Source organism: Cryptomeria japonica, chromosome 1 (genome assembly GCF_030272615.1).
Source record: "Cryptomeria japonica chromosome 1, Sugi_1.0, whole genome shotgun sequence".
Classification (NCBI taxonomy): Eukaryota; Viridiplantae; Streptophyta; class Pinopsida; order Cupressales; family Cupressaceae; genus Cryptomeria; species Cryptomeria japonica.
This window is the reverse complement of record NC_081405.1, coordinates 96429763-96447887: the sequence shown is the minus strand read 5'-3', so window position 1 is coordinate 96447887 and position 18125 is coordinate 96429763. Positions and strand designations below refer to the sequence as shown.

General features: G+C 37.0%; 1 protein-coding gene across 2 annotated transcripts; it reads right to left on the bottom strand.

Moving 5' to 3' along the window:
• Positions 1–1538: 1538 nt before the first annotated feature.
• On the bottom strand, positions 1539–8760 carry LOC131041912 (uncharacterized). 2 transcript variants are annotated; one of them, XM_057975161.2, is made up of 11 exons: positions 8673–8760; positions 8096–8380; positions 7837–7955; positions 7425–7615; positions 6223–6482; positions 5997–6103; positions 5648–5837; positions 5277–5560; positions 4961–5113; positions 2185–2445; positions 1539–2025 (listed from the first exon to the last, which is right to left on the bottom strand). In XM_057975161.2, exons 2-11 carry the CDS (start codon positions 8301–8303, stop codon positions 1828–1830), a joined length of 1971 nt encoding a protein of 656 aa, XP_057831144.1. In that variant the 5' UTR covers positions 8304–8380; positions 8673–8760; the 3' UTR covers positions 1539–1827. The 2 variants fall into 2 exon arrangements, with proteins under 2 accessions (XP_057831144.1, XP_057831145.1); XM_057975162.2 differs by lacking the exon at positions 8673–8760 and having other exon boundaries at positions 2185–2442; positions 8096–8576.
• Positions 8761–18125: the final 9365 nt, after the last annotated feature.

The following is an 18125-nucleotide window of genomic DNA, read 5'->3' as shown; positions in this document are numbered from 1 at the left end:
TAAAGAGGTGTTGGAAAATGAGTCACGCATTAATCAAAGATGGATCATTCACCAAGAGGATTGATAGCTAAATGGAAGAGGACCCCAATAACAAATGGGAGGTCCTAGGTTTGAAGCCTAGATTATTCATGAAAAGTTTACTATGCACCTTTAGAAAAATCAGCAACTTATCCAACAATTACAGCAAAATTATAACAAGCAACAAACCAAAATCCACTCAAATTGTCTTCTCAAACCTTTTTGTTGGTTACTATTGGTACCTTGCTCGATGATAAAGTTGTCATTGACAATTTGGAAAGAGTTTTATATCACCAAGGATGGTAGAAGAGATAAACATAGCTCATCAATATGTTTCCTAATTGATTATATAAGATTGAAAGATTTTAGATCACTCTAAGTCTGTATGTTACACTTTAAAAACAGTAGACACAAGGAGAACAAATTTAAGATTCAATATTAAATAGTACCTCAAACACACATGTTTCTTTTCAAATCTAACATGGACATAGTCTTTCGAAATACAAATAAAATGTTTAATACAAAAGAAACCAACTAGCTACTACATTAAAACTTCTAAAATTCACGATGATCGATAGATAAAATACAATACAATCAAAATTAGTTATTAGTAAATTCTAAATATAAAACTAGCAAGGTACATATTAGTTATTACAACTTTTTTTGTCATCTTGATCTTTGCACTTCACTAATTGTTGAGAATTGACAATATTAAACACAATACCTCGAGGAAATCATCAAGGAGGTCAAGTTCCCTTTGATTGACCTCCTTGATTAGACTAGCTTTATGGTCATGTCAAAATATGAGAAATAGCAACTACGTTTGTAGGTGTTAAAATGATTCTCTTTGAAATGGCAACTTCTGCTGTATCCAGTATAATATCCCAAGAAAGAAAAGTCATTAGATTGTAAGCTGCCCTTTCAATGGCAATTTGCACAGGAACCCACTATTTGAAATGTGGCAACTTCTGCCACATTTAAGATTGTAAGCTACCTTTTTCATCACTGTGCAAAATTTACCAATGTATGTTGGGTAGGCAGTTCTCTCTTGGTGTAATAGTTAACGAGACAGGGGACAACATTCAAAGGCTTTACACAAAATGATGTTTTCCAAAGACTTGGTTCCCTGTTTTGGCACTGCAAACCTTTCTCGACAGAATGCATACATTGATCTTCTCACATATTGCGAACTTCTTTCATAGGTTTCATAACAAAGATACAAAGCTCTTTGAAATATATCATCGATTAGACAGCAGAATTTAAGATTATGTAAATTCTAGGAAAAAATTGCACATGGATGATGAAACAAACATTCTTAAGTTATTGGTAAAGTTGAATACTTGAAATCATTGCATTCTTTTGGAATGTGCATGATAAACCAAGCGATTATATATTTTTCACAATTTCCTAAAACTAAGCAACGCCATTCTGCAGAACTTCGTTATAAACATTGTAAACCAATGATAAAGCCACCTGCAATTTCAATAAAATCACACAAAAATTGCATTGCAAAACTGATGTACATAAAACTTGAATTCGGCTTGATATCAGTAATTACAATGCCATGTTTACATGAAGAAAACAACACATTTGAATTTAACATAAGATTAACTCAAAATCAATCAATGAATTCGGCAAATGAACAATCTTACAAAAAAAATAGACGAATCTTCAGTAACCTACTAACGACACACTAATTTATATTCCAGACACTTATCAATTCTCCTTGCTCAACAATTAGGTATATGCAGAACGCCGTATAAATGTCCTAGCAAAAATTATCACAGATTACTTTAAGGCCAAAATGTATCAGTTGACTGCAATCTCACTAGCCATGAAATTTCCTGCGTTGGCATCCTGAACTGACATTTTGGTCTTGGACATGTTGAGAACACGGACAGCTTCATTCACCTTTGCAAGCAATGAATCTGGGGACTCCAACAGAAGCAGCAACTCAGTATTGTCCATGTCCAACAGCATGCCAGTAATTTTTCCTGCCAGTTCAAACTGTAAAAGCAAAGATGTTAACTGGATGATTGTATAATGATACAATTTTCTTCAAAATGCTAAATAATCTTTACACAACATAATTTTAGAAATGAGCCACTGAAGTATACAGTACTAACAAAATCAAAGCTCTAGGGATATATGATGTCAAATCATCACCTGATGCTGTTGAACCAGAGGAAACAAATGCTCTCCAAGCATCTGCTTTTGTATATCTGGTGGTGCAGCAGCTAGCACACTGCTCAAACTCTCTACTCCTTGATTAGCAATTGGTGCAGGGCTTGCTCCAACAAAAGATGTAGATCCATTCATCATTGTTTGAGTTATAAAACCTGTTGTTGGAGCTGACATCTGTGTCGAATTGTTCATTTCACGTGGTCGGACATTAGGCATGTATTTTACAGACTGCCATTGACGCTGCTGCACCACATTACACATTGAAGGCTAAATGGAAATTCAATGAAGGATGAACTGATGCAAATTGATTATTTTGTGAAATTAAGAGTCCCATATTTTATGAAGAATGATAACAAATAAAAAGCTATCATAAGCCATATTATATGTTAAATTAAAGAGAACTGCGAGTAACAAGATGCAATCCTCTACGCAAGGTGCTAACATGATCCATATCGAATCATTAAGAAGTCATTCAATCTTTCTTTATAGTACATGCAGTCATCTACAATATGTCAAAAGACATTGATATGATAGAAAGGTGTAGTCCAATAAAATATCTAAACATAGTAATATGCTAAACCTATATATTAATTTAGAAAATGCAGGGCCTCTCAATTTACACTTGAAAGATAGTACACTAAAAACATATATTGGGCCCAAAAGTTAAAAGGCATTTATCAGACACTAGTCAGTGGTAAGCAGCTAGATATTGTACGCTTAACAAAACGAAATTAATGGATCCCATCTCCAAAAATGATCGAAGTTAACTTCAATAGACTCTAGATAGAACCCATGATTTTCTGGAACTAGATGCATCTTGGAATGTGGATGACAGAGTACTTAGTTTTTCTGCTACAGTACTTAGGATAGATTCTAGTAATAGTGCAAGGGATGACCCGAATCCTGCTAATGAACATACCTTCAAGAAAGAGCTATGGTTAGTGTTCCTTTGAGGCAGGGTTTTGGGAGTAACAGAAGTTTTCCCAGAGTTAAAACTATTAGGGGACTGCTATTAAAATAATTATAATATAGAAAAATAATGTTTAAGTGAGTGAAAACTGTAATGCTAAAATAAGTGACATTCTATAATATTAGTATTACATTCTCAATACAATTCATATCTCAGAACAAGTCATTACTTTTTACATTGTTACCTTTTCTCAATGGGGATGCCCCATTATTAAGAAGAGATACACAATCTCTGCTACTTGGTATATATTCCATATCCATCCCATGGCTATACAAAAATTGTATCTAGATTGAATCATGAGCCTCTGCCATAAACTGACTCTGTAATCTTAAGCCCTAAGAAAAAGGTAAATAAAAATATATAGAATATAGAATTCACATCACCCTTAAGAGTTTACTCTTCTAGCACCAATTCTCACAAATTTCAATCATTACTCCATCATCCGCTAACTCAAAATAGGCATATAATACTTAAGAAATTAGGTTTTTCATTTTATTAAAGCTTTATTTTTATTTTTTTCACTTGGACACAGGCAGCTTATGTTGGGGACACCAGGTAGTCAACAAAATGTTGCAAATATGGGGAAGCGTCCCCAAATTTATTTGTTTTGTGACAGAGAGGACATTCTGTTCCCATCCCCACATTCCCAAAACGTCCCCAAACTGGAGGATGACTGTTTAGGCCTGGGTGCACGTCCCCAATGTCAATCATTGAAAGACAATTTGGCTGCAAAAATAACAGTCCTTCAAGAGGATAACACTTTCACAGTTTCATGGTTTAATCATTTTAATTAAAGAAAAAGACACCCATTGTCTTATAAACCTCAACGGGCCAGCTAACATGCTAGCAAATTAAGGGTTTCTTTGTAAAACCATTGCCCTAATTAGAGGGGAAAATTAGATTCAAAGGGCTAATTATGGTATATGGGTGATCACACTAGTCATAAAGAAATCTAAGAGTAACAATAATTTTGAGTGTTCGTATACTCACCTGGACAGAATATCACAAGACCAGTTGAATTAAGTAATATGATTACTTAAGGACTATAAATATTTTAGTAATAAATTGAATTGCAAAGAAACGAATGACTCGTCACCCTTTTAATGATTTGTAATCAAACCAGGAAAATAATTGTAAGTTATGCCAAAACCGTAAGGCATGTGCTAAGTGGCTAACTCATGGTAGACCAACATTCTTAGTGTATCCTATGATGCCAAACATTGAAATCTGCATGTTCTCAATTATATTTTGCAGTAAGAAGACAAGATCCCAAGCTTTGTGTACAGGCGAGTTTCAAAAGAAACAATGACAGAAATGAAGCCATGTGAGAAAGAGAAGAGGGACAGGGTCAAAACTGCAGAACAACACTCAGAATAGACACAAGTTTATATCAGCAAATTTTGGGGGCATAGATGAGAGCACGAGTGAACAAAGAGTTGGTGACATATATATCTTGGAATAGTTAAAGGACATCAAGAATAATGTCTACCAAATTCAAGAATATGACACATTAAGAAGACTGGCATGCCATGCATTACAATCGGATTGCAAGTTTAAGGACTAAAATTGAAATAAAGACATTAAAATCAAACAGCTTTGCCAGGATGCTTTCATGGTATTAATTGCTATGAATGATTTTACAAGAGAATAAATGGCCAGCAAATATTTTTTTTAATGTCTCTGCTCTCTGTGTGAAACCTCTGAGGCAGTAAGCTTACTAGAATTGATGCTAAATAATTTAGCAGAAAATGGAACACAAATGCAGATAGAAGGATCATTTTAAAGTACCTGTTGATTTCCAGCTGTATCTTGGTATGAAGATAGGGACAGAGCCTTTTGTTGCAAAGGAGGAATATAGGTCATGGGTTGGCCTGGCTGAGGAAGCACAGGACCACTGACACGTGGCCTGGGTGGCCTCTGCTGCCTAGGATTGTTTGGAATCTAGAAAGAAAAGGAAAAAATACAGTATTTGTCAAACCAACAAATCACTACTGACAAAAGATAATCAAATCATCACAAGTTCAACAAAAATATCAAACTATTCATCCTGAGATAAAAAAGACACAAATTATTGGATTATATCAAAAGAATTATGTATGCCTACCACTGCAATTGTCATGGGTGGAAATCCAGGCCTTGGCCTCCATCCTGCTCGTACTCCCATAGGTGGATACATGATGCCTTGATGTTGAGGGACTTGTGAGACAACTCCAGGAGGTGCATAGTACATAGTTGCATATCCAGGAGGAACAACAGCTCCCCCAGGACCAGAAAGGCCAGGTATTGGCTGCGCAATGCGAGCTTGCCATTGTGCTTGCAACTGTACACGCCGAACTTCCTTCCGCTGGGCAATAGCTACATAAAGTGGTTTGCTATGCATCATGTACCCTGCAATTACACCAAAAAATGAAATCTACTCAGCTCTGACACCTTAGCTATCATATAGTAATACATGCAAACAAATGAACTACTTACCAGATAGTTCTGCAATAGCTTTGTTTGCTTCTTCTGGAGTTGAGAAGCAAACAAATCCAAAGCCTCTACTCTGTCCTTTATCATCCAGCATTATCTTTGAAGAAGTGATCGTGCCATATTGACCAAATAATTTAAGCAGTTCCTCATCATCGACTTTATCATCAATGTTTTTAACATATATATTTGACCCCTGTACATGTGGCACACAAAAATATAATGGCAGGAAAAATTGTAAAATTGTAGATACAAAAATAAAAAGTAAAAATGAACGAGTATAGGAGGACAAATCCAATCAGAAGCACTGAGCACATCTAAGACAAACTTCTAACTGAAAACTACATTAATTTACCTGATATTTTAATATGCGTTCTTGACGTTTCTCTTCGAATTGCCGCCTTAGCATTTGCACACGCTCTGACTTCTTTTGAGCCCTTCCTACATATATTGTCTTAGAGGCTGACCACAGAATGAATGTGAGGAATCAGAATTCGTTATGGTCAACTGTTTTTTGGAATAAAATAAAATGAACAGTCTCAAAGAAATCCAACATTAAGAAAATATTACCAAAGACTTACCCAATTGTAAACCATTCATACTTTCCACTGCATTTTTTGCATCATCTGGATTTTCAAAGTTAACAAAACCAAAACCTTTTGAGTTGCCATTTTCATCTTTCATGACAACTACATTTGTAATTTTGCCAAAAGTTGAGAACTTCTCAGACAAAAGTTCCACTGTCACATCTTTTTCCAGATTCTTGATATACAAATTGGTAAACTTTTGATCAGCAAATGATCCAGACCTTTCTTGCCTCTTTATGAACTTTCCAACATATCTGGAGACACAAAAAAAGGAAGACCAGCGCAGATAGTAAAGTCTGTCATTAATTTGATTTTCTTAAGCATGTGATAGAAGTGCACATGCATTTAAACACACAAAGAATTTGTATAATAATATAGATCCACCCAACGAATTTAAAATCTCATATTTGGTTAAGGTAACCACCCAACCAAAGATTCAAACTCTAATTCTTGATATCCTAGGAGAGACTGGCATATGTCCATATACAAAAGAATGTATCATTGCAAACAAGATGCCATCTCGCTAGTCAACATTTATATAAAAAAGACAAGAATACAAGTCATACAATTAGTGGTTTAGTCTCTAATGCTCAATTAAATGTGTGAATCAGAAACAATTCAATTCATAAAATGAAATTCAAATACAAACAAATTAAAGAAAAAGAACTTCCGTTTGAACTGCTGCAGCATAGAGCTTGCACTTACATGTCCTAAAACTTTCCTATAGCATGTTTCAAGAAAGATTAGGCGGGAACAAAAAAACAAGGATAATATCTATCATGACATTGGATCCAGTTAAATGAGGAAAAAGTACTACAACTCAATAAACTAGAGGTTTCTGTCATAAACTCTTTAACCTCTAATTGAGAGTTTTGTGTTTGTGTATTGCAAAACCCTTCATGCTACTTCTCAAGAAAGATAGAATGAGAGGAAGAAAATTAGCAGGTCAATTTTTATAAGAAGCAAATGAATTAAATGATATGTGAATGCTCCAAAATAAAAAAATATAGAGATTGTATCTGGAGAATTCCACAACTGAGACCGTGCCAAAGAACTGGCAAATCATGTTGCTGCTTTACAAAGATAAATCAAGAAGGGGAAGAAACCTAGACATCAAACTGCACCCAACAAATTTCAATGAACATTAAATCCATTCCAAACGTTCAGATTCAAATTTACAGAACCCACATACTTACACTTGCTTTCCCTGTATTTCAGTTCCATTAACATTCTCAATTGCTGCAGCTGCAGCTTCTTCCGATTCAAAATGCACAAATCCATAGCCCTTGCTTTTTCCATCCTCCATAACCACCTTACATGACAAGATATTCCCGAAATTGCTGAAGATTTCATGGAGATTGACATGGCTAATAGATTCATGCAGGTTCTACATACACACCAATAATCCCACATCAGTCACTGGGACAAAATGACTAATTGGCATATTCAAAGGAAATACAATTCCCAAATGCACAGAAACCCCAATTCCTAAATTAAAAACAACCCAATCCCCAAATCAAGATTTACAGCAAACTGAAATCAAGAACATAAACAAAACCTAAACATTAAACCCTAGAGAGAACCCAACCAATAATAACCCAATTTTACCTTGATAAAAATGTTCCCAATGCCACTCTTTCTGGTTAGAGGGTCCCGGTGAGACCACATGACTCGAATGGGATTACCCTTGAGCGGTGTGTAGTTCAGAGTCCCCAAGGCTCGTGTAGCTAAATACATGCAAAATCACAGTAACAAAACAAATGCCATATCAACAAATTCTTTCCCTGAACGAATTGGGTGCACACCCACTGCTTAAAAATACAAAAAAACTATCAAGAAAACTGCAGAGAGATAAAATGTGGGTCACCGTCGGCGGGTTCAATGAAATTGACATAGCCATAGCCCAGAGAGCGCTGTGTAATGGTGTCCCGGCAGACTCGAACCGATGTCAGAAGGCCTATCTTTCCAAAGAATTCAGCAAGCTCCTTCTCCGTTATATCTGCAGCAAGGTCTCCCACATACAAAGAAACTGCCGCTGGAAATGACGGTTGAGGTGCCACTGCAACTCCTGCCATTGATAGTTTTCTGTATTGTAATGCAGTAAAATCTATCGCTTTCTTCCTTGAATCTTTCTTTCAATCGTTTTTCACAGCTGAAACAGAATTTCAAAAGAGAAAAACAATCTGATTCCCAGTAAGCCAACGATTCTGATGTGGAATTTCGTTTATTTCCAATTAGAGAAAGATTGGCATTAACATTTTATGCTCGTGCTCAAACCACAATCTTGAGCTCTTTGACACGTGTCATTCTATGTGAATTTAAAGACTTTGTAAATAAAAATATCCTAACCAGATTGTGTTCCTTTTCTATTAATTATTATCATTATCATCGTCATTTTATATTGTCACTGTTTGTATTTTTTCTAGGGTTCTTGAAATACTTACCGTCGGCTCTGTGAATTTTCTGTATTTTTTCCAAGAATGGATCCCACGAATTTAATATATTTGAAATCGCTTGGATTGCATTAAAAAATTATATCAAGGATCTCTTGAATTATGACCGACGCTAATGATTATGATTATACTAATTCGAATGTTCTTACTAAGTAACTCTTCTGACACGTGTAACCTGTTCTTGGATTTTATTTTATTTTTATATAGTTTAGAAGTTGCACGCGCTCATGGTCCACCTTCCAACCAAACAATCCCTCCCTTTTATCCCCAACATCACAATCATCATCATCTTTTTAAATTGGTTGTGGGGAAGGGAAAAGTCCAAAGGTGGGCTTATTTTTCTCACTTTTATTTATATATTATTATATAAATAGTTTCTAATTTATTTTCATATATTTTGATCTATTTGTTTTATTCTAATCGTACAATTATTTAAATGTAGTTTTTGTACATCCAAATCTTAACTATTTGTCCATCTACGATCATTTTTGTAATTTTGGGGTCAACCTCGTAGTCATGGACTTGACCTTGTCCTTTTCCAAAGTTTGGCTAGCTAGCCCTATTCACTTTTCCTACCCTAAGTCGACTAAGCACATGTTTTGCCAAGTTTGATGCTATGTGATAGTATTTAAAGACATTCATGTGTTTGTTTAAAAAAAATTACAATAAAAATGTCCTCTCTTGTTCTAGAGCATTAAAGGAGCATTAAATAGTAAAATATTTGGTCCTGGTGCATTATTAAGGGTGAAGAATTTTTGTACTTCACTCTAGGGAAATGGCTATCTAGCCATTAGAATGCATCATGGCATTGATGGTTGGATGTTACATAACTGAAGTTTTGACTTCTCATCGATGAGGATTGTTGTTAAATTTGTTTGAGGTGATAGTACAATGAGCGGGTTGTAAACATCCTTGTCAATGAGAAGTCAAAATTAATGTGTAGCATCTGACCATCAATGCCATGGTGCATCCTGCTGGTTGGATAGTTGTTTCCTTACTCTAGGGCCCTTGCACATTGTCTTCAAACTTTGGCATGCCTCGATGTAAGGACAACCCTTCTAAGGCATTTCTAAATATCATCCATCTTAATATATCATAAAAGGTAAAGGAAGCAAAGATGAATTGAGCAAAATAGAAAGCAGGGGTGTGAACTACTAGGTCATTTTCATGTGTGTATTATATTGTTGTGAGTGCAAACTCAACCTTCTACAACATAGATGAAATATTATGATTCTAAGGTAATTTGTAGACTATTGTGATTTTTTATATTATTCTTATTCATTAGATTTTTCCTCTTTCAAAAGTTTGTTATTAACCTAGACACTTTACCCATCGTCTATCGTGTAGCCTTGGTTCTTATACCCTATCACCCTCTCCTTTTTATCTAGCCCAATCAACTTACAATTATTCTATTATTTTCTTGTGTCTTGCTCTCTTCTTCTTGATGACCATCAATCATGAAATTCAAAATGTTGAGGAAATAAATTCACATAATTGATACTAGAAGTGTGTGCGGGAAAAGCGGGCCTATGAAACTCAAAATGTGAAAATGCGGTCTCAAAGAGCTTGTTCACACACCCACAGGACTTCTTGGTGCAAGTTATGGAGTCATGAGGAATGACTCAACTTCCCAAGGTAGGTTCCATGGTTCTCTATCTCACAAGGTCCCTCAATCCAATGCCTTTGCTCTCAGATCACTGAGCAAAGTGACTTAGGGATGACGAATGCAAGAACGAGGGGTGCTTTAGATTGATTTTAACATGAAATGCATCCTATCTATGCATGATTCTACAAATGAAGTAAACTAGATTATAAGATGACAAGGTTAGTAGCAATACTATCCTAACATGATATACTAGTTGAATGATTTAAACTTATGACAAAGGAAGTACTCTAAAATATTTATTAGATTAATTCCTATTACAAAGAGAAGCTAGATATTTGATAAATTTGAGCATAAATAAGATACTAAAAGCTTTTATGGATCCTTAAAATGGAGGAATGAGAGCTCTATTTATAGTGAAAATAGGGCAATGGATGGTCAAGATTGGAGGAGTTAATCAAGGGCCAGGATTGAAAGTTATCAATCCATGTTTACAATTTTTACCAATGAAATGGTGACAATTGTCGACATAAGATTGCTTGAGAGGAGATGTAAGAAGCATTAAATGCTTGAGAAGACATGAAGGTTACCTTAGGGGGTAAGGGTTAAGGTTAGGTTAGGGTTATCCATTGGATAAAGCTTTTACCTAAAGGATAAACTATTGTGCAAAGGTTAAAGGGATAACCATGGTCAAAGCAATAAATGCTTGATGAGACCCCTGGGTTAGATGAGGGTTAAGTTAGTCATAAAGTCTCTAACCATGGCACTAAGGGTTAGTTAACCATTAATGGTTTGAAGACTTTGGGGACAAATTTGTAAGAGTCCTTCCAAATTTGGGGGTATTCAACAAGTTAGCTTGTTGAAGGCATAAAGGCTTTAATGCCTTTTTGAAGACTTTACTCCAAATTTGAGAAGTGACCTCCTCAAATTTAGGGAAAGGAGATAATGAATGAGTTTGGGTTAATTGAATAGGATTAGATGGATTATAGAAAGAAATTAGGAAGAGGGTTAGGATGCAAGTGGGAGATGTAGGAAAATGCAAGTGGATGAGGAATAATAGGATTAATTAAAATAAATTGCTTTATTTCAATTTGGTTGCAAGTTGGAAAATTAAATAAATTAGATTTATTTAATTGGGGTAAATTATTAATTAAATGTAAATTTAATTAAAAAGTAGGGAGAAGGGATTTAATTAAATAAAATGATTTATTCAATTAAATGACATAAAGGGCTTAAGTAAATTTAAATAAATAAATTGAATAATTTATTTAATTAAATAGAAGAATGTGGATGATTTAATTAAATTAGATTTAACTAAATAGAGAAATGAGAATAAAATGAACATTAAATATTCATTTAGGAATATAGTCATTTTTATACGTCTACATTTTGCCCCTCTTTGAAGTGACGTGTGTGCACATGTTGATTCAAAGAAAATGATGTGTCGTCATGATTTGGTTATGATTAGTGTGATGTCGTGTCGAGATGTTCATGTCATGCCCCAGATTTGATAAACGATGCCCTAGTTTTGATAAATGATGTTGATAAAGCCCCCTCGGGAGATGAATCAAAAATTTGAAAATTTGATTTGTTTTGATAAATTTGATTGTATTTTAAATTTTTGTCTATGTTGAATGCGGTAAATTGATTCATCTCCCGATAATGATGTTTGTGAGGGTTAGAAATGAGCCCACGAGCAATTTATGTGCTCGCCCATGCAACCCTAATTTTCATTTACCCTATAAAAAGGTAAAAAGTGATTATTTTGTCTCATTTGTGCTTGTTGACTTTGGAGAAAGTGACACTTGGAGAGAAAGTCAAGATGTCGGTTCCCTTTGCTTCTCATCGATTCGAGCGCATTCGGAGGTATCGAAGGCCCGCCACGTATGGACCACCAGTAAGTCATCCTCTTTGACCCCTTTTGGATTTTTGTTTTGTCGTTTTTAATCATATTTTTGAATTTTGTCACGCGAATTTAATGGTTTAGCGCGTCGGGGTCAAACCGTAGCGCATACGATAGGTTTCGTAGCGCATAGGGCTTAATAAATTAGGGTAGCGTCCAAGTAGATTAGGATAGCGCAGCGGTAGGTTAGGGTAGCGCTTAGGGTTAGGTTAGCTCACCGGGAGCACAGGGTAGCGCATAGGAGGAAACAGGTAGCGCGTAGGAGAGACCTAGCGCATAGGGTTAGCTGGGGTTTGCAGGGGTAGTGTAGGATAGCGCATAGGTATACCCTAGCACATAGGGTTAGGTTTGCAGCGCAGGGCCAGGATAAGATAGCGCGTAGGGTTTTTTAGCACTTAGGGTAGTTTAAGTGACGCATAAATAGGATAGGGTAGCACATAGATGTTGGCTAGCGCATAGGGTGAATGGTGTAGCATGTTGAGAGGACATGGTAGCGCATAACCAACAGTTTAGCGCGTAGACAAGATTGTTTAGCGTATGAGGGAAAAATTTGGGTAAAGTAGGATTTTGGATGAAGAAAGATAGGTAAGTTTTTGCCAGTTTTGTTGGGATGGGTGTGAAGTGTCAGTTTGCGTACCTGCTGTCATTGTTTTGATAAGTTGTCCAATATGAGTTCCAATATAACTTGATTTGATTTGCAATGTTTCAAGTTGATATTGATTTGATATGATGTGGTTTTTGATAGGGATGGGATGTTTTGATATGAACTTGATTTGATTTGCACTGTTTCAAGTTGATATATATGTGGAGCTTGAATTGTTTTACAAGTTGATATGGTTGTGGAACTTGAGTTGTGTTACAAGCTGATATGAATGTGAAACTTGAGTTGTTTTACAAGTTGATATGATTATGGAACTTGAGTTGTTTTACAAGTTGATTTGATTGTGGAACTTTAGTTCTGTTACAAGCTAATATGATTTCATATGAAAATGGATTGATATGATGTTGAACTTGATTAGATTTGCAAAGTTTCAAGTTTTGATATGAATGGATTTGATGAGGAAACTTATATTGGACTTGTTTTGCTTTTTGACAGGAGCGCATTGGGGTGGTTCAGTCGCGAGAGCGATTTTCGAGACCGTGGTCATTGATACCACGATTGACACAGGCTGACAGGGATATTATTGAGAGGTGTGGCCTATCCTCTTTGTTAGAGATGCCTTGGTTTATCATTAACTAGGGTTTGTTGACAGTGTTGGCCGAGAGGTGGCATAGCGACACCAACACCTTCCATTTGGCGACATGGGAGATCACGGTGACACCAGAGGATTGTTACCGGATTTTGTGGATTCCTGTGGTATGTGCATTATTACCATATGAGAAGACAGAGGAGGGTGGGACAGAGGCACTTCACTAGATTCTTCAGGATGATACAGTTTGTGGATATGAGATCCCATGGCAGGAATTCATAGATTTGGATTACGCTCCTCTACCATCAGTGTTGGCAGGGTTGATAGGTGGTTTCTTATGTCCTGACCGTAGGTTGAAGGGACTGGCAATAGGATGGGGATTGGTCCTGGAGGACATGGTGACACAGGGTCACCACTTTGCATGGGGGTCGGCTATGCTGGCCCACTTATACAGGGATCTGCATTAGGTGGTATACTTGGGTTATAGCAGTTTATCAGCTGGAGTTACACTGCTACAGGTATGAGCGTGGGAGAATATTCCCACAGCCAAGCCACTGGTGGACAGAGATAGGCCTACTGGGTGTGTGTATGCATATGGATATCAAGGGATAGTTGTCTAGCATAAGCTGGGCAAACTAGAGCACTAGAGGAGAGTGCTAGATGATATTGATACGGTCATCTGGAGACCGTATATGGAGTGTGAGGTATGAGCAGAGGATGGGATGGAGATGCCCTATGTCTATATGACCTGATTTTTGATAGGGCGGACACCCTTTGTTATTGAGAGATTTTTGCATAGCCAGGTGTTGCGGCAGTATGGTCGTCAGCAGGGAGTTCCACAGGGAGCATGCTTATATGCTTGACAGAGACAGGATATACCAAAGTGAGGACCCACTATTGATAGCGCGGTGACGGTTGAGGATTTCTTTCACTTATTCGGTCAGATATGGGACTATGCCTATGGGGTAGTTGATGCGGGGATGATAAAAGAGTTTGCCACATTGTTTGCGGCACATGCAGTTGCCAGGATATCAGATCCAGTGGAGATGATTCTCGCTTTTGACGATGATGAGGATGATGAGCAGCTCGAGAGGCTAGGGAGACGGAGAGAGGATGGAGAGGAGCTGGATGCGGGAGGTGGGGATGGTAGAGGGGATGATGGTGGCAATGGTAGAGGATGTGGCTGAGATCGGCGAGGGGATAGAGGGAGGAGAGGAGTAGGGGGAGAGGAGTGAGTGGGAGAGGTGATAGCAGCGGTGGGAAGGACTGACGAGTTTAGACGGCCGACTCAGAGGAGAAGATTTGATGTATTACCCCCACCAGCACCGAGGACAAGGAGAGGGATAGGGGGTACTACTTCATAGGTACCCATCCAGATGCGGATTTTGATGCACCGGGAGGACGCACAGATTAGGTCTCTGCAGTTATCAGTGTAGCACCTACAGACACAACTATTGGCGCATCAACGACAGATTACATAGCTGACCACTGAGCGAGATACAACTCTGGAGCAGTTGGGTCGATCCAAGGCTCAAGCAGAGGCTTTGGAGAGAGCGGCGGCGGGTGGCTCGATGAGAGATACCCTGAGAGAGGTGGCTTTGAGAGCCAAGGAGGCAGAGTACTATAGGAGGCATTATGAGGATGCGGTGCCCAGGGAGCACCGAGTGCCAAGTTTTACAGCTTTGAGATCCAGTCGATCTTGAGAGACTGGGTTGAGGACAAAGAGCAGAGGCGTGACAGGGCCTCCTAGACAGGATCCACCTGGAGATCCAGGTGTTGGGACATCAGTAGCGAGACTGTCCTCTTCAAGAGATAGTCATACTTGAGAGATGTCTCCATTGTATTTTGATCAATTTGTTGTATTGGCACAGACATGACATATTTTGTACATTGAGCATTTTTGATATATATATATATATATATATGGCACCATTTTCCTTGATCCTCATGGGATGTGTTATGGATGATGCTTTCTATATGATTTTGATGTTTTTATGATGATGATGCAATGCTTAGATGCATGTGATTTGATATGTGATGAATATGATGTGTTAATGCATGATGTTTATGAAATGTATGATATGATATGATGTGAGATTTATCTTCAAAATGAGATGTATGATATGAAATGTTGTGAGATGTATCTTGAAAATGAGATGTATGAGATGATATGTTGTGAGATGTATGAGATGATATGTTGTGAGATGTATCTTGAAAATGAGATGTATGATATGATATGCTGTGAGATGTATCTTGAAAATGAGATGTATGATATGAAATGCTGTGAGATGTATCTTGAAAATGAGATGTATGATATGATATGGAAAATGAAATGATACTAATGCAATATTTAATGTGATATGCAACTAATTGTAAAATGATATGCAACTAATTTGAGCATCCTCATTCTGCGTTTGTCATCCCTGTATAGTCGCATGTTTTTGCTTTCTTTGTAGGTATCACCATTGAGCGTTGATTTGTTTGGGATATGTTGAAAATTTATACAAGCATAATGGTATAATTGAACCATAATGACCTGAGAAAAATTTACATGATTTTTTATTTTACAATATAGCACAAGCGTCAAGGTATAATTGAACTAGGACGACCTGAGTTCAGATTGCATATAAACAGACAAGATTAAACTAGTTGTATGCACAAAGTGGAATCATTTCTTCAGTGATATGTTGTGAATCACATCTCAAGACAAGTATTTGCACAGTACAAGTGATCGCCTCACAGATAGAAAACTAAAAAATATTGGAGTCTCCATGACTTTCTCTAGCTTGATGCATTGTTGAGAAAATGTAGAGGATCCAATAGTTCAAAAAGTTTAAGTGCAAAATAGTCAAAAATTCATGCAAGATGCAAACATTTGATACTTCAGAAAATCATCCATCTTATTTTGTGAATCCTGTTCAGTGATCAATGTGTGGTTTTGTGATTGTTGAGTTGTTTGCTAGATATGATGTTTTGAGTTTGCTACAAGTTTTGATGTCTTGAATTTGCTGCAAGTTATGATCAATGTTGCCCCTAGCTGAGTTTTCCTCTGGATTTGCATAGTGATTACCAAGCCATGGTGGGATATTTTGAAATGATATTTGGATAAACCAGGATAGTGACTACGCTAACTATGTCCTGGATAATGTGATAAAATTGTTGGGCGATGGCTGATAGTGCTTGACTATGGATATACCGGTTTGGTATTAAAGATAAATGGAGGAGCTAACCTCTCACAATTGCACCTGTTACTAGGTTTTCACCAGTTGCTTTTATTGTACCTTTTTATTTTCTTTTTCTTGATTTTTGATATTTTTTGATTTTTTGACTTTTTTGACTTTTTCGTGCATTAGACTGCTCAAATGTAGTATTTCTTCAGATGAATGTTGTTAGTTGGTTCATCGAGCACATCTCCTTCTGAAGCTGTTAGCTGATAAGCACCTGATCCATAGGCTAATATGATGACATAGGGACCTAACCAGTTAGGTTCAAATTTCTCTTTCTTTTCCCGATCTTGTTGATTTTTAGGATTTTCTTTGAGTACTAAATCATCAATTTTAAAAATTTCAGGAATGACTTTGTGGTTGTAGCTTCTACACATGCGTTATTGATATGCGTTGAGATGAGTGTAGGCACGTTGGTGTCTTTCATCTAGAAGTTCTAGCTCTTGTAGTCAGTTGACTTGATGCTCTTCATTTGGAATTAGGCCTTTCAAAGAGACTCTGAGAGATGGAATTTCTACCTCCAAGGGTAAAATGGCTTCTCATCCATATACCAATGAATATGGTGTAGCTCTCGTAGGTGTGTGGATGCTAGTTCTGTATGCCCAAAGTGTTGGATTGAGTTGTACATGCCAATCTTTGCCTGCATCATTCACTGTTTTCTTTAGGATTTTCAATATTGTCTTGTTGGATGCTTCTGCCTGACCATTCTCCTGTGGGTAGTAAGGTGTAGAGAAACGATGTTGGATTTTGAATTTTTCACATAGTTCTCACACATCTTGGTTTTTGAAAGGTCATCCATTATCTGTGATGATGGAACTTGGAATGCCATATCTGCAGATCAGATAATTGAGGATAAAAGAGGCGATTTGTTTCCCAGTCATTGTGGTCATGGGGACCGCTTCAATCCATTTGGTAAAGTATTCTGTTGCAGTGATAATGAACTTGTGTCCATTAGAAGATGAAGGATGAATTTTGCCGACTAAGTCCAGTCCTCACTGGCAAAAGGGCTAGGATGTTGTGAATGGTAGCAGTTCTTATGCTAGTGCATGTATAAGATTGCCATGAATTTGGCATTTAGGACACTTCTTTGCAAAATGATAAGAGTCTTTTTCCATTGTCGACCAGTAATATCCCATTCTTAGAAGTTTTTTAGCCAGAGTAGGACCACTTGAATGTGTGCCACAGATACCTTTGTGAAGTTCTTGTAAAGAAGAGTCAGATTCATTATGATCAAGGCAACGAAGAAGAGTACCATCTAGACCTCGACGGTAAAAAGTATCAACAGTGAGAGTATAACGGGCGGCTTGCCGGATAAAGTTGCATTTTTGGTTTTGGGATAGGTCAATGGGTAGGATATTGCTCTTAAGATAGTCATATATCAGTCCATATAATGGAGAGTCAGAACTGGTCAAGGCATAGATAACATGGGAATCAAAATGGTCATAGGCTGGGGAGAACAGTTTCTCTACCAGAAACTCGTAACAATTCTATTGCTCTGGAATTTGCAGTAGTGAAGCAATAGTA

What these genes read in the sequence shown, in the direction of transcription:
- LOC131041912 (XM_057975161.2), bottom strand. Translation starts at nt 8,303, where the DNA reads ATGGCAGGAGTTGCAGTGGCACCTCAACCGTCATTTCCAGCGGCAGTT. An exon ending in TTTCATTGAACCCGCCGACG is followed by an intron (nt 7,956 to 8,095) that starts GTGACCCACATT and finishes GCATGTATTTAG; the next exon opens with CTACACGAGCCTTGGGGACT. An exon ending in ATACAGCTGGAAATCAACAG is followed by an intron (nt 2,446 to 4,960) that starts GTACTTTAAAAT and finishes AATGTGGTGCAG; the next exon opens with CAGCGTCAATGGCAGTCTGT.